The 17950-nt window shown below is 56.3% G+C and overlaps 1 protein-coding gene and 1 long non-coding RNA gene across 2 annotated transcripts in view; one reads left to right on the top strand and one right to left on the bottom strand.

Annotated features, from left to right (window-relative positions):
• The window catches only part of LOC115802357 (uncharacterized), a 36432-nt gene extending 22320 nt beyond the window's left edge, over positions 1-14112 (bottom strand). The window contains 3 exon segments of the mRNA XM_089921603.1: positions 13321-13443; positions 13445-14020; positions 14065-14112. Coding sequence (XP_089777729.1) covers positions 13321-13443; positions 13445-14020; positions 14065-14112 — 747 coding nt within the window.
• Positions 14113-14597: 485 nt separating this feature from the next.
• Positions 14598-17193, top strand: LOC115802358 (uncharacterized). Its single transcript, XR_004022818.2, has 2 exons — positions 14598-15122; positions 15436-17193. It is a non-coding gene; the product is annotated as an uncharacterized LOC115802358 (long non-coding RNA).
• Positions 17194-17950: the final 757 nt, after the last annotated feature.

Below are 17950 nucleotides of genomic sequence, written 5' to 3'. Positions count from 1 at the left end.
TGGGGGCCGTGGTGGCCGGCCACGCTGCCGGGCCCAGGAGTCACCACCTGGAAGTTGTTTCCCTGGGCCTCCCGCTGGCATTGGTCACGGGCCGCTGGCACTGGTCACGGGCCGGGCAGGGGCACCAGGCCCGAAGCGGAGACCCTCGAGGCACACCCACCCACCCACCCACCTGGTGCCGAGAGCCTCGGAAGTGCTGGCGACTTACTACTGCGCGTTCGCAGTGACAAAGGCTCCGGCCGCAGGGCACCCTCTCCACACCCTGAGCCCCCTACGCAGCCGCTGGAGGCCTCGGCCGCCACGGTGGGGGCCCGCTGGCCTGGACCCGGCGCGGCGGGCTCAGGTGGGACCCCTCGTCCCATCGAGTTGAAGGAAGCAGCACAACTGGGAGGCTCTGGCGGGCGGGACGGCGGGAACTGGCCGCCTGCCCCCCGGATCCCTCCGCCCACGGCGGCCGGAAGCGCGGGCACACCCACCGCAGGAATCCCGGGGCGGGGCCGGCGCCCAAGAAACTGGGCCAGAGGTTCCCGCGCACACGCTGCAGCAGCCAGGACCCCCGGAGCCACCCCCGGGCTCCCTTCTGGGGTAGGGGGCCCGGCTTCTGCGTCCCATCGAGTCCCCCGAGAGTCACAGGGACCCAAGGCAGGACCCTCTTCCCGGACCCCCCAAACCTGCTCCCGTCAATGGCAGGTGACGTCGTTTTCCTCCATGAGAAACCTGTGGGTAGGACTTACCCTCTGCCTCACGGGCGGGGAAACCGAGGCCGAGAGGGGCAGGCAGCTCACCTGGGCGCCCAGGCCTCCGGGCTCTTCCCTCGAGGCCACAGCGAAGGACGAAACAGGCCAGCCGCCCGGCCTCCAGACAGGCTTCCACTTGCCGCGTCTGACCGCGCCCCGAAGCCGACGCTGTCGCCCCACTTTAAAGATGAAGCATCAAGGCCTGGCAGTAAGAACCATCCTTATCGAGGCCTTGTTTGCCCAAAGGTGGGCTGGGGGTTCACGCCGTCTCATCAAACCTCCCGCCCAGCCCCCGCCATGTTCCTGGGGTGGGGGGAACGGCCTGCTCAGGCTCCCGGGTGTGCGGCTGAGGGGCCCGAGCCTGGCACGCAGGCGCACGCACACACGTGTGCACACACATGCAGACCTGCACGGAAGGCTGGCCCTGCCACCGGAGGAGGGTGCCGGCACGATGACGCGCCCACCCCAGGCCTTCCGGCCGCTACCGCCCTCGGCCGCCTTCCCCGATCCCGTCCTGGGCCTGCCCCGCCGCCATTTCCTCTCCTGGGCTGGAGGCCCGATGCCAGTCCTCCGGGTCTGCAAATGGCCGGCGTCCGGAATGGCCTGCCTCTCTGAGGAGAACGAGGGTGCCTGGCCGAGGCCCAGAGTGCAGCCGGCCCAGCTTCACGCACCTGGGTGCCTGTCCACCCAGCGCTGGGAGACCCGCCCATCCAGCGGGCAGTGGAACACCCGGCCAGGCATCTTCGGGGTGGCCCAGGGAGCACAGGACAGCCGTGCGTGTGTGCACACGTGTTACGGTACCGTCAGGGTGCACACACACTGGCAAAGGCACGCCATCCACGTCGGGCTGCCGCGTAGACACGCGTGTCCACAGTATCACTTAACGCACAAGGCACACGGGCTTTGGAGGGCGGCAGGCCTGGGCTCGAATCCATCCCAACCATCACCAGACAGTTGGCCCTCTGAGGCTCTGGGCCTCCCCTGGAGGAATGGTGATGGTGACCCCCACCTTGCGGGCATTTCTGAAACTCAGAAACACATCGAGGATGAACAGGATTCACGGGGTGCTCTCTATGAACTAAGTGTCGCGTCCAGCGCTTTATGTGTGTTACTGTGAGGTGGGGGCACTTGCTGTCCCCGTTTTACAGATGAGGAAACTGAGGCACAGAGGGGTGAAATGGCTCACCCTTGATCAGCACAGCCAGCAACTAAAAATGACTCAGCTTGAACCCCAGCCATGAGTTCTGGAGCTCATGCTCTCCTCCACCCACCCTTCTTTTCCAAACACGAAGAAGCCTGGCATGGTGCGAAGCACACGGTAGAGTATTGTCATGACTACCAGTGCCACCACCGCTGTCGTTACTATGACGCCATCGCTCTGAAGCTCTGACCCGGGAAGGCTGGGATGCTTCACTGTGCCTCATCTTTGAGAGCCCCAGACCAGTGCCACATTCACGGGGCTGATAATAAACACATTTCTGACGCAAAGACAAGAGTCAAAGACCAACATCAGAAAGGATGAAGTGGTTAAAAAATCCGAGAGCACAGCCGCTACAGAGAGCAGCTCCCAAACGGCTCTGGCAAATTTCATCAGCATTTCACTTTTCCTATTACTCCCCAACATCTCCGCCAACAGGTACATTCCTTAAAATAAACAAGCCGCAACAAAGCGCTTCTACTTTGGAAGTTCCACAACTGGAAGGGTGTTGGGCGCACTCAGGACACGGCAGAGGGAAGCACCCTTCTCTCATTCAGCACGGCAGACACTTGGGCAAGCTGCTCCTGGCCAGGAAGGGCCTCGGAGGCTGAGAGCTGCAGAGCCTGAATCCAGAATTTAGACACGCAGAAGTGACCATTTCAAGACAGGGAGGGGGCGGAAAAAGAACCCTCAGAACCGATTACCTCACAACGTGAGCAAAGTCACAAAATAAAGTTACCATCATTTGCAAATCATCGTGCCTGTAGAACTGCCCTGCCCTCACGTGTGTTGAGATGGACCAATAAATTCTGCATTGTTATCTTGCGAGATAATTTTTTTAAGTTTATGGCTAGTGTTTGTAGTTTACCTGTTGAATTTTGTTTTTCAGTTTGGACTTAAATGTACCTTGAGACCATGCAAGATACCATCTGATTTTTCAGAAGCTTCTCAAAATAATTTCATGAAAGTACATGGAACAACGAAAGGTTTAATGTCTTTCCTACAGAGATTATGAAGATATTAAAATCAGAAGTCCCAAACCCCATAATTTTTAATATAAATCTAGTGTTAGGCTGTTCATGATGCAAAAAAGGTAAAAATTGATAATTAATTAGAACATTTAAGGTCCTTTGCCATAGGGCATTTGGAGTCTTAAAAAGATGCAGATGAAGACCAAATTTTAAATTAAACTTTAATAAAGGTGATGGTTGTTCTGCTACCAAATTTTTCAGGGGATCAGAAGATCATTTAATAAGACTGCTTTTAAACACAAATGCAACTTGTTTATTTTGACCTCAGTTCTTCGAAATTGTCGACTCCACAATTGAAATATGCTGTGTGTTCCAACAAGGACCCGGCAGTCATAATGACAGACCAGCCCATCTGTGCTGTGAGAATGTATAATTTCAGTCTATAGTGGAATTTATATAGAAGCGATGATGTGAAAACTGCTATGTGTGGTACTTTCTTAAAAAAAAAAAAAATACTGCTGAGAAGTACTGGGTGCCATGGAGAATGCTGATACTTTTGCCTGATTTAAAAAAAAAAGATTCTGTGGAATTTTACTGATTTGGGGGAGGTAAAGTATTATTACCAGAGTTAAAAAACCAAGGTGATAATTGATCACATATAACTATCTCAACTATATAAGGTGTATGCTGGAGAATGTGTTATCCATACATATTAAAACCATTAGATTGAACATAATCTCGGTGGAAAATACTAATTTAGAATGAAAATGCTCATTTATGGAAATTAATTGATTTTATGCTGTTTGCCTCTACCTTGTCCAAAAATAAGACGAGTTAATGCTCAGGAAATCTGCCTGTCATTGCAGGATTTAGGATTAAAGGCCTATTCACCTACATTAATTATAATAAAACTATAATTTTATTATAATACAAATTTTAAAAACGAGGAGTGGGCAGCTATTAAAAGTATAAATTCTTTAAAAATGATGAACCTTCCCTCCCCCCCCCAACCTCTCTCTATCCTGTTGCCTCTTTTGCCTTTAGAATTTATTACACTCTGGTTTTTTTCTATTACTTTTATTTTGTCACCAGTGTTTTATTTGGTGCTTGCTAAATATTTGGGTGGAGTGATCTTCCAGCTCGCAGCAGCAGAATGTGGCTGTCATAATCATGAAAATGTTTTAATTATCTCTGCTCTATACGCCTGTATCTGCAGCCCCAAATCCTCCAGGATCGACTGCTGTCGAATCTAAGAACAAAAGCAGGCGCAGATACTCCTCGTGCGCGCTGAGCTCAGTCTCAGTATTTGGTGATGTCTGCTCCAGCCAGCTGCTCAGGCCTGCACAAACAGGACCCCAATGCCTCCGAATCAGGAAAACAAAAACGTATTCACGTGGGAATTTTCCTCTTAGTTGCAATTCAGAACTTTCGGGGCCTGATTTTCCATTTTCCATAAATCAAGACCCTGGCTGCTACCCTCAAACGTGGGGAAACCGGGCCGTGTCTGCGGTGCTTTTGTCAGCCTGCCAGAGGGTGGAGGTGAACTCGAGCCGAACCCTGCAAAGCCCACCTTTTAAATGCAAAGGTTCTGGGACCAACAGAGAAACTCTGGCAGCCACAGAACCCAGCTCCCAGACGGCAGTGGTGGCGTGGCCCAGGGACCCAAAGGTCTTCAAGGGACTCTACTCCCTGCCCCGCTGGCCACGGTTCAGGCCCTGGATGGTCAGGATGTCTTGGGCCACAGCTCTGCAAATGCGAAACCAGGATGAGATCAGGGCACAGGAAGGCCCTGGGACCACTCAGGGCCCCCGAGGGTTGGTCTGGTGGACGTGCCCACACGCACCCCAGAAGCCGTCTGTGGGCAGGGTGGTTAGGAACCGGGCTTAAATAAGTGCTTAAAATACAAAGCCCAAAACAACCTAAAAGATTTTCCCCACACTAAGCTGAGAGCTGAAAAGAGCTTCCTTTTATCCCCCCTCCCTCCCAAAAAATAAAATAAAATAAAAGGGAGAAAGAAACTGGATCGCTCAACTGTGGACATGGCAGCATTAAAGATGCCGGACAAAATGAAAGGGCCTCTGTTTCTCAAAGCAGAATCCACCCTCCCGTGTGCCAGCCTGGCCCTGCCTGCCGAGGAGTTTGCTGGGAGGAGCATGGATGTTTCTGGTGTTTTTCCCTCCGCCACTCCTGGCGTCGCCAAAAATTAAAATCATAATAACGATGGTGATGATAAGACCACCCCCCAAAAAACCGACATAACTGAGCACGAGAGAGTAGGCCGTGCCTATTAATGCCTCCTGAAACATTTGTTCAAATTATAATTGAACATGCAGCTACTGTGAAATAACAAACATTCATTTTTATTGTGATTTCTAAAGCCTATAGCTTTGGATCTTAAAAATAAATGGGTCTGGCTGCTGCATTTTCCCTGCAGTTTTTGGAAGGGCTCACTTCACTGAAGATGTGGGGGGCTGGGGGCGGTCTGAAATAGAATTTTGAATTTCGGATAACCAATTAGAGGGAAGGAAACGTAACAGGCACTGAGCACAAGATGGCAGAGCCCTCGGCTTATCTCCAGCACAAGAGAAGGGAAGAAGGAGACTTACCCGAGGTGCAGGATGAGGAGGTTCTCAAAAGCAAGGAAGTGAAAACGGTGTCCCTCACCCGGCCGGCTGGTCACCGTGGCAAGAAGAGGAGGGCAGGGGCTGCTGGCCAGCAGGCCGTGCCCAGGTGCCAGCCCCCGTCCAACAGGCCCTCAGGCGCCTGGTCTCTGGCCACCATCGTCCATCGGTTCCTCGGTCCTGGCCGGCGCGGCCTGGGCCTCGGCCACCCCGGCACCCAGAGGCAGGGCTGCCAGAGCCAAGTGGTGCTGGGGAGGCCCCGCTGCCAGCCCAGGAGGACGAGGAAAATGCTACTTTTGTCTCCTGCTCTCATCTGGCACTGGCTGCCCGGGGAGGGGGGGCCAGAGGCGGCCGCTACGGCTCAGCCCCGCCCACCGGGAATTTTTGAAAGATGCTCATGGGTGCCGGGAGGATGGCAGACGTGGCAGAGGCGGGTGGGCCGGACCCCGAAACCCACCACCGGGGGGGGGGGGGCGGCTGGCCAAGCGGGAGAGGGAGGGGGCAGCAGGAGCGTCTGGCCACTCAGCGGCCGGCCTGAGGAGGACGCCGGGAGCCGGCCCGGGCCCGGGCGCCAGCCCTCCCCGTGGACAGGCGGCGCGGCCCTGGGCGCCATGTTGCGAGCCGCCTGCCTGGCTGGGCTGCTCCAGGGATAGAGGCCACATTGTTCCCACGCTGGGCCCGGCCGAGGGGCAGGCGGCAGCCAGCACCCCGGCTGTGCTCCCCAGGATCCCCTGGAGCGAGCCCACTCTAGCCGATGCCCTGGGAGGTTATGCCGTCAGGCTCGAGAGCCGGACCACTAGCTTGAACCCAGCCTTGGGTCCAAGTGGCCACCTAACCCCGGGCAAGCCACGCCACCTCTCCCGGCCTCAGTTTCCCCATGAGTACACGGGACAGGGGTCTCAGCTCCAGCAACTCAGGGCTGCTGTGATGACACAATGAAAAATGCACACAGCCAGGCCGCGGCGAGGGGCCCAGGGTCGGGCTCCAGGCCCATCACCACACCCCATTCAGACCGTCACAAATCCGCCAGTTTCACCGAGGCAAATCCTCCACCACAGCGAGGAAAGGTGACCCGTGCCTGGCCTGGGTCACTGGGCTTGAGGTTCTAACCCAGGCACTCTCACTTGGAGATTTATCGGACCCGGCGGCCCTCTCCTGCAGGCACGGGCCGTGGCCGCTTGGCCAGCCTGCCCAGGTCTCTCCATCGGCCCTTTCTGTGGCCAGGAGCGGAGGCGATGACCGCCTGGCCGTCCCTGTGCAGGGTGAGCCACAAGGCTGCCAGTGTGGGCAGGGTCACCGGGCAGGCAGGGCCAGCTCTGGGGGTGGAAGGGACCGCGTGGAGTGACCGAGGCTGGGCCGCCGAGGCCAGAGTTCGCTCGTGGGCCCTGGGTTGCTCCCCGGCTTATGGGCCTTTCTGTGGCTGGGAGCTCCCCCCGCGCCCCGGCTGCCTGGAGTACGTTTTATTTTAATACTGCTTTATGCCTGTGCAGAGACGGCCATACCCAAAGCACAAGGCCGGGGGGTGGGGGGGGGGAAGCAAGAAGGAAGAGGCCAGGAGGAGCCCTCTGATCTTCGGGCTCTGGTCTCACGCACGCGGCCACGTGACTAGCTCACCAGCTGATGCCAGAGACAAAGCAGGTAGGATTCCGATGCCACGCGCCCGACCAGGAACGCTGGGAATTCCATTCCAGGAATGGCTTGGCACGGCTGCCAACAGCCTGGCCCCGGGAGGAGAGGGCCCCCCATGATCCATGGGGAAAGCCACTGAAAACTGCGGGGCTGTTTGGGGGCCGCCCTGAAAGGAGGAGGTGGGCACCCTCTCTCACCCGGCCTCCCCGACACACACACACACACTCACACACACACACACACACACACACACACCACACACTATCACCACGACCAGAAGTGGCCGCTGCTGTGCCCAGCTGGCTGCCCAGGAGATAAAGGCCTCCGCCCCAAGGCCTGCGGGCCAGCGTGGGGTCCGGGACACAAGACATCAGCCAGGGCGGAGGGGCAGCCAGGCCCAGACCAGGCCCTTCTCGGATGCACTGCATGCTGTGAGGTTTGGCAGCCACGCCACAGTGCCGGGGCCAGAATCCCCATCCACAAGCCCTTCTCCTCCTGGCAGGGCGGGGAGGGCTCCGCAGGTGACACTCATGGACCCTGACGTCCTCAGGACACACATGTGGCCCTGCAGGCCGGCACCTGCGTGTCTGGTGCCTGTTCATGCCTGCTCGGAGCCCAGGGCTGGTGATGTGATATGCAACCCACCAGGGCGTCTCTTACTGTTAAAACATATGGAAGACTGAAGCCCCGGCTCCATCATTTCATTATAATTTAAAATGTAATTATAAAAGGCTGATTTGAATGTAAATATCGCTCTTAAACACATGAAAGACGAATCTAGATTTAAGAGCCCCAAATCAGCAGGTAAATATTTCAGCTAAATGCTCTTCCTAACCATCTGAAATCCTAGAATTAAAGGAAGGGCGATTCACAGAAAAACCCAGCCCTGCCTTTAGAAACCGGGGCAACAGGGACAACATTCTTGTTTTTCATCTTAAGGGGAAATTCTATTACTCCAAAAACAGAAAAAGAAAATTTGGCCTTTACTTTGTACGTCCCATGCACACATTTTCTCACCACAACTACCAAGCTCATTCAGCAATAATAACCATCACCTCTGGGGTCATATATCTACTCAGAAAACCTCTTAGCCACTGATTCAACAGTGGGCCTGGCTGGCCGTTTGCAGAGGTGCCCGATTTATCCATCCACACGGATTCTGAGCCATCCCTAAAGGCAAGACTCCTGAATACGGACTGAAACAAGTTTCCCGTCAAAATTTCACAGTGAGACTTTGCAGCATTTTACTTTCAAACCCCTCTCCATTCAAACAAACAAACAAACAAAAAACCCAGTAAATAAAAGCTTGTGTTTTACGGTTGTTCTGCCTCATGTCAGGAGATTTCAGTCTTTTCCATTTCAATTTTACCAACTCTACTCGTGGCCTCAGAGACTGTTACGGTTACCCCCCAAAGAGAACTCTCTCCATAGCATTTTTTTGGGGGGGGGGTTAATGCAGAAGGTGAAACAGACCACAGCTAAGAGGTTCCAGGATTTTTGTTTTTTTAAAGATGCAACAGCAATTTAAAAAACAAAACCTTATTTTTGAAGCCAGATATTATAATTTGCCAACAAAGTCTTTGGGGTAAAGGGGAAGCCTGACAGGGAGGGGCCCGTCTTCGTCCACCCTGATCGGGGCCACTCCCTCTTCTGTCCTCCACCTACCAGTCTGAGGACCCCCTAAGCTGGTGGGGGGGTCTCGGCCGATTGTCCGCCACGGCCTTCCCAACGCCAGAAAGACTGATTCTCCGATGTTTCCATCACGAGCCCCAGCCTGATCAGTTCCTCCCGGAGTCCCTAACGTGAGCCTGGGATCCAGGCCTTGCTTCCCAGGGCGCCTTCCTGGCTGCACTGAAGCTGGACCTTGGGTCAGCAGCCAGGGTCGGCAGAAGCCAGGGTCGGCAGCTCTAGCACCACCAGCAGCCACAGAGCGGGGAAGATGGAGGTGGCTCCTAAGAGGACCTCAGAGTAAAATCCTGTTCCTTCTATTTCTTCAGAAAATGTCCATCCGGCTCAACTCTGGGCCGCCAGGCTTGTCCAGCTAGAAGGGTGTTCGAGAGACCATGTGTGGCTTCGCCAAGTCAGGCCAGATCCCAAGTTCATCGGAGAACAGGATTAGGGGAGGAGTGAAGGACACCAGAGAATCACAAATATTGTCCCCAATTGCTCTTGGTGGCTTTCCCCCCACCCCCCGGGGACAGACCCTTCCTCTTCTTAAACTCCGACAAAGTGAGTTTGTCTCACTTCCATTCTGCCATCTCCCAGCAGACAAAGACCGACCAGGTCTGGCCCGAGGGAGGTTCCATCCAGCCCACGATCCAAAACCTGGCTACCTTTCCAATGCTTGCCAACATGCCCCTGTGGCCTTGCAGAAGAAATCACAGAGAAAGAAAAAATAAACTTGTGAAAGTTTAAACTCCACTCGATTAAAAAAAAAAAAAAAAAAAAGCCAGACATTCCCACTGAAATTTCCCAAGAACCACAGGTCAGGGGACTTTCTTTTTTTCCTTTTCTGTAAATCTCATCCCTGACTGAGTTCTCAGGACCTGTGATGCTCAGACACTGGCCCTCCACTGGCCCAGCCAACGGGACACTGGTCAGCCCTGAAAATAAATATTTCATATAAAAGGTCCATTGTCTTTGCCCAGAGACAATTGTTGCTTTTTCTCCCTCCTCAGCTCCATAACATCAGAAAGCATGGCTGGTGCCATCTGTGGTTCTTTCTTGTTCCAACAAGATGTTTTGAGAAAGGGCAATCTTGCTGGGTCTTCCTGGATGATCAGCTAAGAGAGAAAATTCTCCCACAGCAAGCGTTTTGGTAAACGTTCGCTTGTATGGGGCCAAAGAACAATTAGCTCGTCAGAGTGGTGAAACCCTCCCATCCAACTGCTACCTGCATTGCCCGCAAGGAGGCTGGCGGCTGGGGTGGGCCACTCTGGACCCCTGAGTCACGACGTCTTGCCCTTGTCTTGCCCTGGTCAGCCCCCTGGGGCCAGCGCCCAGGTGGGCTCCTCGGGTGCCATCATTGGGGAGGTCTCGACTTCCTAGGTGCCGAGGAAGGGGCACCTCCTCCGTAAGCACGTCCCTAAGCCAAGTCCCTGGGATAAGGGAAGCCCTGGCTTTGCAAGTTCCTGACACTCTGTGTTGAAAAGATCAAGGTTCACTTTCGCTACCACCTGGGGGGGGGGGGATGGTAAACTCTCAGGTGTCCTTCGTAATGAAACCAAAACTAGGTTCCCTGCTTCTAAGAAACTCAAAAATATAATAATAACTAGCAATAAAAATGGCAATTACTATTTACAACGAAAACAATTACAACAGCCATTTATGACGTCCCTGCCACGTGCCAGGAACCGTGGTCTGTGGAAATAATGTTGTCTGAACCTTCCGAATCACCCTCTGAGGTTGGGATTCTTAGTTTTGCTCTAGAGCTTGGGGTGCAGTCCCGGGAGGTGATGCCACTTGTCCAGGGTCTCATGGTGAGCCTGGGGTGGGGGCCGGATGGGAGCTGCCTGGACGTGAGCTAGGACAGCCCCCCTTCACGGGATTTCCGCAAGGGCATTCTCTGTTCTCCCCAGACATGCAGATACACCCTCCCAGCCCGACAACAGCCAGGTGTGATGCTTTTAAGATGTTTTCCTGCCAGGCCTCTGGGGCCTCCTTCCCTTCCCGAGCACCATCCCTCGCTTGGGGCACATGTCGGTTTCCCCGGACACCAAGGAGCACCCACCCAGGCAGGGTGACCGTCAGGGTGGGCAAAGCCCTCTGGCCCCTCCCTGGGCCCCACCTTCTGCCTTCCAGTCAGGCCTTGTCCACGCCGGGGTGAGAATGTGAGCAAGTGAGACCCGTGCACGGCGTCATCCACGGTGGCCACAGGGACCCGAAAGCAGCCCCGCCGCAAAGCTCCCTGCTGTTTCCGTGGAGCCAAGCAAGATGTTGTCTGCACCTGTTCAGGCGGCGTGTGAGACCTGGGCAGCCAGCTTCACCCACACCCTGGAGACGCCCAGGCCAGAATCGGGGGCCTCAAGTGGCCAGAGGTGGGGCACGGCAAGGCCCCAGTGCAGGCCAGGGGCCACGCAGGGCCCGGCCCTGGTTGAAAACAAAAGCAAGAACACGAAGGCCGTCCTCCCGCCAGCCCGCCCCGGTCCACAAGACCCTGTCCCCTGCTTAGCACATTCTTTCCCTTAAATCCAGAGTGACAAAAACCAGACATGCGCCAGTTTCGTTTTCCGAACCTCGTCTCGTGTCCTCGTCCTCAAAAATACATTTTTATCCGGGTGAGACATCCCTACATAGTAAGAAGCCCCTGGCGGGACCCGGGTCTCCACTGGGAGTCTCCAGTGGAACTGGGCTGGCTCTAAGGACAGGACGACGGCAGGACAGGATGGCTTGGTGCCGAGGCAGGGCCTCTGTCTGCGGGGCAGGCCCCGATGTTGGCAGTGGACTCTCAGCCCCATCACATTCCCTTTGCCCGGGGCACACACGGGGCAGGCGATGGACCTCTGGAGCTGTGACGAACAGCAACCCCCCACTGAGTGGCCCTCGGATGCTCAGGCCTTGCCCAGCTCCCAGCGTGTGGCCCGTAGGCCCGCGGAGAGGGAGCAACCCATGCCCCTTGTTTCGGGGTCTGTTTTAATCCTGGGGGATTCCCGACAGTCTGAGCAGAACGCCACACCATCCCTGCCCATCGTGTGCTATGTTACGGGTCATCTGTGGACCTGGGAAAACGTCTCCCGCATTTTACAGGCAAGGCCCCGACAGAAGCTGGGCTTTCCGTAATTACTAACCCGTCACCGCCAATGCCATGGCAAGCAGCAGCTCGCGTCCGAACTGGCATGCCTTCCGCAGCTGCGCCCCGGTTTCTGAGATCACTCCCCAATGTCCCACCCCCGGGTTTCATGTCTGCTAGCTGCCTCTGATAAAGTCATAAATACAAATGTAAAACAGGGGACCGAGGGAGCAGAGGATGGCCTAGCAAAAAAAGATGGCGAGGATAGCTCTACAGTACGAAGCAAACTTTCAGCCTCGGTGCCAGGTGGGCAAGACCTTATTGAAGTGGTCTCCTTGTCCCTCTGGGTTCTCCCCTCAGATCTGGAAACCAGGCAGCCCGGAGAGAGGGAGGCATGAGGCAGGCCTGGGCTACTCAGGCCTCTGTCCACGTTCCCGGAAACACAGCCTCCGAGTGCCAGCTCACACTCCGGGGTGTTATGGAAACAGGCCCCCCTCCCCATTATTTTGTGGTCAAGGCACCCAGCAAGGTTGTCCAAACCACATCAATAAGATGGGGGAGAGTAAAGGGGAAATCACACCTGCGATATGACCATATCAAAAACCGGGTTAATCCCCCCCAGTTACAGGTTTCATTTTAACAGGATAGGTACACGCAAGTACAAACAAGCATTTGAAAATCCCAAATAGCTAGAACCAACAAACTAAAATAAAATGAACATAGTGCTGGCGTGCAGAGACTGCCTTGGCCTCTGAAGCCCAACTCTGAAGAAATTAATTTCAGTGTTACCTTAAAACCCTGTAATTACGGCCAATGTGCATTCCTCCACCCCCTTTCTTGCTCCCCACAAATTCCCCAGGGCTGCCGGCTGGGCCCGTATGTGACCCACCTATAAAGGGGGATTTATTATGAAAAGTTATGAGTTGTTTTTCGTTTTATGCCACCATAAACAGCAGCTTCCACGCACAGGGCTTTCACTCCACCGGCCCAATCGGCCAGTGCTTGACCGAGGGCCGCCCTAAACCAGCTCTCCATAAATGCCTGACCAGCAGAAAAAAATAAGAAGCACTGCTGGACTGTAGCTTCCAATTAACCTTTCCGAACACATCTAATCTAAAAACAGATGTGTTCTCTTTTCCTTCTATTCTACGTAAGATGCCTGCTAACGGTATTTTATGTGTTCAACAAAATTCTCTCTGGCAAATGGCCGGCACACACCTGAGATCGGAAGCTGTATTTCACAAATTCCAAGTTCCAGAATTTTAATGACGGCCATGGAGTTCTTGCAAGCTGGTGCGGCTTCAGGTTCAAGAACAACCTCCTTCCCGGGTCCCCTGGTCTGTGGAAGGCCTGCCCTACAGAAGGGCTCTTCTTAGAAATCCCTTCATTAATATTTAAATATTCACTAAGTAGCGAAAGTGAGAAATGCACTTACCGGCCTCAAGAATCGAGAGTGAACCCAATCGAGACAGGGGCGCTCTGCCCTTGCCGGAGGGACGCGCCCGGACGCAGCCGGCGTTGCGCTATCGTGCCCACGGCTGCACAGGCCCTCGGCCATCGGTCTGAGTCGTGGGTTCCAAGTGATTCTCTCCTTCACGCGGCGAAGGGGCAGAGAGCAAAGCGGTGCCATCTCCCACAACTCTTGGCAGGGTGGGACAGCTCCGGGACGGCGCGGGCGAAGCGCACGGCCAGGCCCCACTCCCCTGGTCCCGCACCGCGCCTCGGACCGCGCTGCTCCACTTCTCCTGGCTCCGGCTTCCCTGTGTTGAACGACCGGACCTCCCCGCAGAGTGGCCCGCAGGACACGATCTCCACGTCCGCGACCTGCGCCGCGAGGGACCTTTGTCCCGGACGAAAACGAAAGCGCGCGGGGCCGGGGACGCCCACGCCCTGCAGCGGAGGTCCGCGCCGGCGCGCCCCGCGACTTTCTCCAAGTTCACGTGCATCCCGGGGCTGGCGGCCGGGCTCCGCGGGCCCGAACTTCCAGCGCCGGGCCGTCGGGCGCGCTGCGGGGTGCGGACGGTCACCGGACGGCCGGGCGGCGCGGGCCCGGGGCACAATGAAAGCCGCCGGGCCGGCGGACCGGCGGGCGAGCGCGGGGACAACGCGGGCCCGGCCTCCGCGCGGCCGCTCGTCTAGTGCGGCCGGGGCGCCGAATGCGGCGGCGGCGGCTGGGCACAGACGCGCCGCGCGCCCGGTGCATGCTAATGGCCGGCGGCCGCGCCATGAATTATTCAGCAGCGGCGCGGAGAGGGCGAGCGCGGCGCGGAGGGCGGCCCGGCCCGTGTGTCCCCCGCCGCTGCGAAGCCGCCGCGGCGACTTCCCAAACTTTCCCGGGTCGGCACCGAGGATGCGGCCCCTGCGGCGCCTCCGTCCCCGCCCGAGCGCGCCGGCCGCGCTTCCCCCGTTGCCGCCTATTTTATGTCTTTTGTCTCGGAGTTGGCACCTGTCCCAGAGAGCGCGTTTCCCTGCCCACCCCTTCGCCGCCGGATCAGGGCGGGGGAGGGGGTACGGGGGACCTGGAGAGGAGGGGACGGGGAAGCAAGGCGCCTACGGCCCCGCAGCCCGAGGAGACCGCCCGGGGGCAGCGGCCGTGACGCGCTCCCGGGCGCCCCTGTTCCGCGGGGAGGTCAGGGCTTCGGCTGTGCCCGGAATACCAACAAGGCCGCCCGGGGCCCCCGGCCGTGCCCGCTGCGGGTGAGGACCGGGCGCGGCCCCTCCCCGCCGCCCCCCCCCCTCCGCCGCGCACCCTCCTCCCGGGGCCGGCGCGCGCGGGCGGGGCGGGCGGCGCGAGCAGCGGATTCGCCGCCCGGGCCCCGAGCCTGGGCCCGCAGCCCCGCGTGCGCGCCCCCGCGGGCACGCCGCCCCGGGGGCTCCCTGCCCGCGCGGTCCCGGCCGCCTGCCCCCGCGGGGTAGGGGGCACCGTGCCGCGAGGACTCATCAGCCTTCTGCTTCGCGCCCGGCGGCCCGCACGCCCCGGCCGCGGCCCGCCCCCGCCGCCCTGGCACCGAGGCGGCTGCCGGAGCGCGCTCGGCGGCTGCGCTCCGAGACGCCGGCTGCCATGATTGCGGGCAGCGGGGCGCGCGCGCGCACGCTCGGGCCCGGCTTGGGGACCCGGGGCGAACCCACGGTCCCTGGCCTGACCGCAGACCCGTGCGAGCCGCGGAGTGCGGCCAGGTCTCCGGGCTCATCCCAGCGAGGCTAGTGTTCGCCGTGGAGTTCTAGACGAGGCTCCGGGTCAGGGCTTGGGGTCGACGGTGGCAGCGGGCTTCCCCCGGGGCAGGGCGCGCACCAGGAGGACCCCGCGGCGGCTCGTCCCAACACCGCCCGCCCGGCTGCGGGAGGGCCGCGGTGCCCAGTGGGGTGGGAGGCGGGGTTCAGAGGATCCTGTGAAGTGGAGGGGGGCAGCGCACTGTGCCCAGAGATGGGGGGGCGCAAGGTGCCTGGTGGAGGGGGGCCCTCACGGTGCCCGGGGAGGCATGGGATGGGCGGGGGCACCGTGCCCGGAGCCGCTGCCCGGCTCCAACCTCGCTCTCTTCCTTCCCCGCAGAAACAACTTCCTGCTCCCCCCGGCCCAGGGCGCAGGAGCTGCGGGGAGAAGTTCTAGGCCGCAGCTTTGCTATCTTGGAGCCGGACGACGACACTGCTGCCCACGGGCCGCGCGGTTCCTTCCCGCGCCCTCTCCCGCGGTCGCGACCAGCCGGGCTCCAGGGCCCGGACACTGGTTAGAGTGACAAGAAGGCCGCAGCTGCTTTTTCTGCCTGCTCCGCAGGAGCGCCTGAGTGGTTTCTGGCGCTTGGGGACGCCGACACGGGGTCGCTGTGCTCGGACCCCATCCCCCTGCCTGGGCATGCCCTCTCTCGGAGCCAGATGGACCTGGTTGTCCCCGGATGCCCGCGACAGGGGCCCGAGAGAAAGAAGGCCTCCTGGGCCCCATCCCAGTGTCTCTCTGTGCCTGTCTCCCCGCCCCCCCCCCAGCCGGCCTTGGCATTCTAACCAGTGTCCCTTGACGTCACATCTCGCCATTTCTGTCAACCAATTGAAACTTGCCCGTTGTCATAAAAATATATATACTTTTTATGCCATTGGTAAATTCAAAAGTTCCTCGTGTGCCCTGCTTCCCAGGAAACTTCATTCCACCTTGGATTGGATGGCCCAGGCAGGGGCACTGGCCATGGGGCGAGGCTGGGCTGGGGCAGCTGGAGCAGCTCGGCCAGGGCCTCTGTTGCCCACTGACCCACCCTGGAGGCTCCCTAGACCCCCATGACCTTGGCCTTGAATTGTGCTAGACACACCCACACACACATCACTGCCACCACCGTATGACATACGATTTGGGGAGGGGGAAAAAACAGGATCCATTAAGAAATCTTCCAAAATTACTTTCCTATGTGTTAGAATCCTACTGTGGCCTCTTCTTGCTAGGGATAGCTCCCCCCCGCCCGCCCCCATGAGAAAATTCAGTTTTAGAAAGTGGAGTAGAAATGTTTTCTGGTTAATCTTTTCACCGAAATCCTGACCAACTTTCACTTTCCACGGCTGCTGACACCAAGCCGAGAGAGCCCAAGCAGGGGTGATTTCTCAAGGGGGTGGGTTTCACTCTTTCCCTGAGGAAGGTCCAGGGTGGCCCTCCCAGCTTCCAGGACTATGGGGTCCAGCTTGGGAAGCCCAGGAATTCTGTACTCCTCCTTCCTCCGAAAAGGACTCCGAAAAGGACAGCCTGAGACTCGGGAATGCCGGACCCACGTTCTAGCAATACGGCAGAGAAAAACAATCTCTCTTGTCCTTTATAATTTCCTTCACTATTACAGTTCCCAGCCCTGACTAGGACGTGTGGAGTAAGAGGACACATTCCCACGAGATGATTATGTGCAGGGCAGTCCCCCAAAGCCACACAGATCCTGCTATCACGCCCCCGCCCCCTCCGCTCCGGCCACGCCAAGGAAGAACCCAACCGCTCACTGCCATTATAAATTCCCCCTTTCCCCATCCTTACTGTATGGTTCAACTACTTTATAAAAAACATATTAAAGACATTTTGTGGTTTAGCAACGCTGGGGACTCTAAAACAACAGAAATGCTTCGCAGGCTGGGTTGAAGGCAGAGATCTAAACGCTGTAAGTACCAGGCCCCTTTGATACCAAATCTTGTTTTTCCAAAATAATGAGCAAGCCTGGTAACAACCAAACGGGGATTTTGAAAATAAATATCTGGTTACTATTCTCATGTAAAACCATTCCCAAGTGCAAACTCTAGAAATGCTTCATACCTTTGAGATATGTTCACACACACACACACACACAAATACTACAACCAATACACCCAACAACCACACTATAATCTATTTATAATAACTTTCCTAAACACTATAAATATTATAACTAATGTGATATATGTTGTGTGATTAAATGGGTGGATTAAAACACTGAATTAAAAAAGCCACAAAGAAAAAGAGATTATCTTCCATTATGCCACTTACAACTTTTGTTCCATTGGCACAAATACAAATTTGGCAACTGTATCATTACTGAAGGCAGTGACTAAATACCAGGATATTAGCTTTGTAATTTTCACCTGAAATCATTGTATAATCATAGCGGCTTGCTAACCTTTTTATTAGCTGATTTTTTTTTCTGGCTTTCACACACAGTAATAAGTTAATTTAATGCCTCTTTCCTCCTCCCAGTTTTTATTTGGTAAAACAAGAAATTGGGTGAGTCAGAATAATATTCAAGAACACACACTCTTTTTTATCCTCTCTCTACTTGGCAAGGATTTACATATAATTTGGTTGCAGATTCAAAAATCAAACCCTGCTTTATGCAAAGAAAATAATAGCACTCAGGTAATTCTAATGGGTATTTTTCAGGTTTCAGGTTTTTAAAGTCTCTTTCCAACTCGCTATCACATTATATTATTCAAAGTAAATAATATTAAAAAGCGTGCTCACATTAGCAAAACGGAAGCCTGGGAATTGACTTTGTTGAGGAAGACGCTGATGGACAGTTTTCCTAGAGGAAGAACTTGGTCTCTGCCTGTGGGCCGCACCATGCCCGCGGTCAGAT

The sequence above is a fragment of the Delphinapterus leucas genome, chromosome 11 (genome assembly GCF_059928025.1).
Source record: "Delphinapterus leucas isolate spDelLeu-1000000601 "Yukka" chromosome 11, BTC_Dleu_Yukka2, whole genome shotgun sequence".
Lineage (NCBI taxonomy): Eukaryota > Metazoa > Chordata > Mammalia > Artiodactyla > Monodontidae > Delphinapterus > Delphinapterus leucas.
Note: the sequence above shows the minus strand (reverse complement) of the source record. Positions and strands in the feature narration are given on the sequence as shown.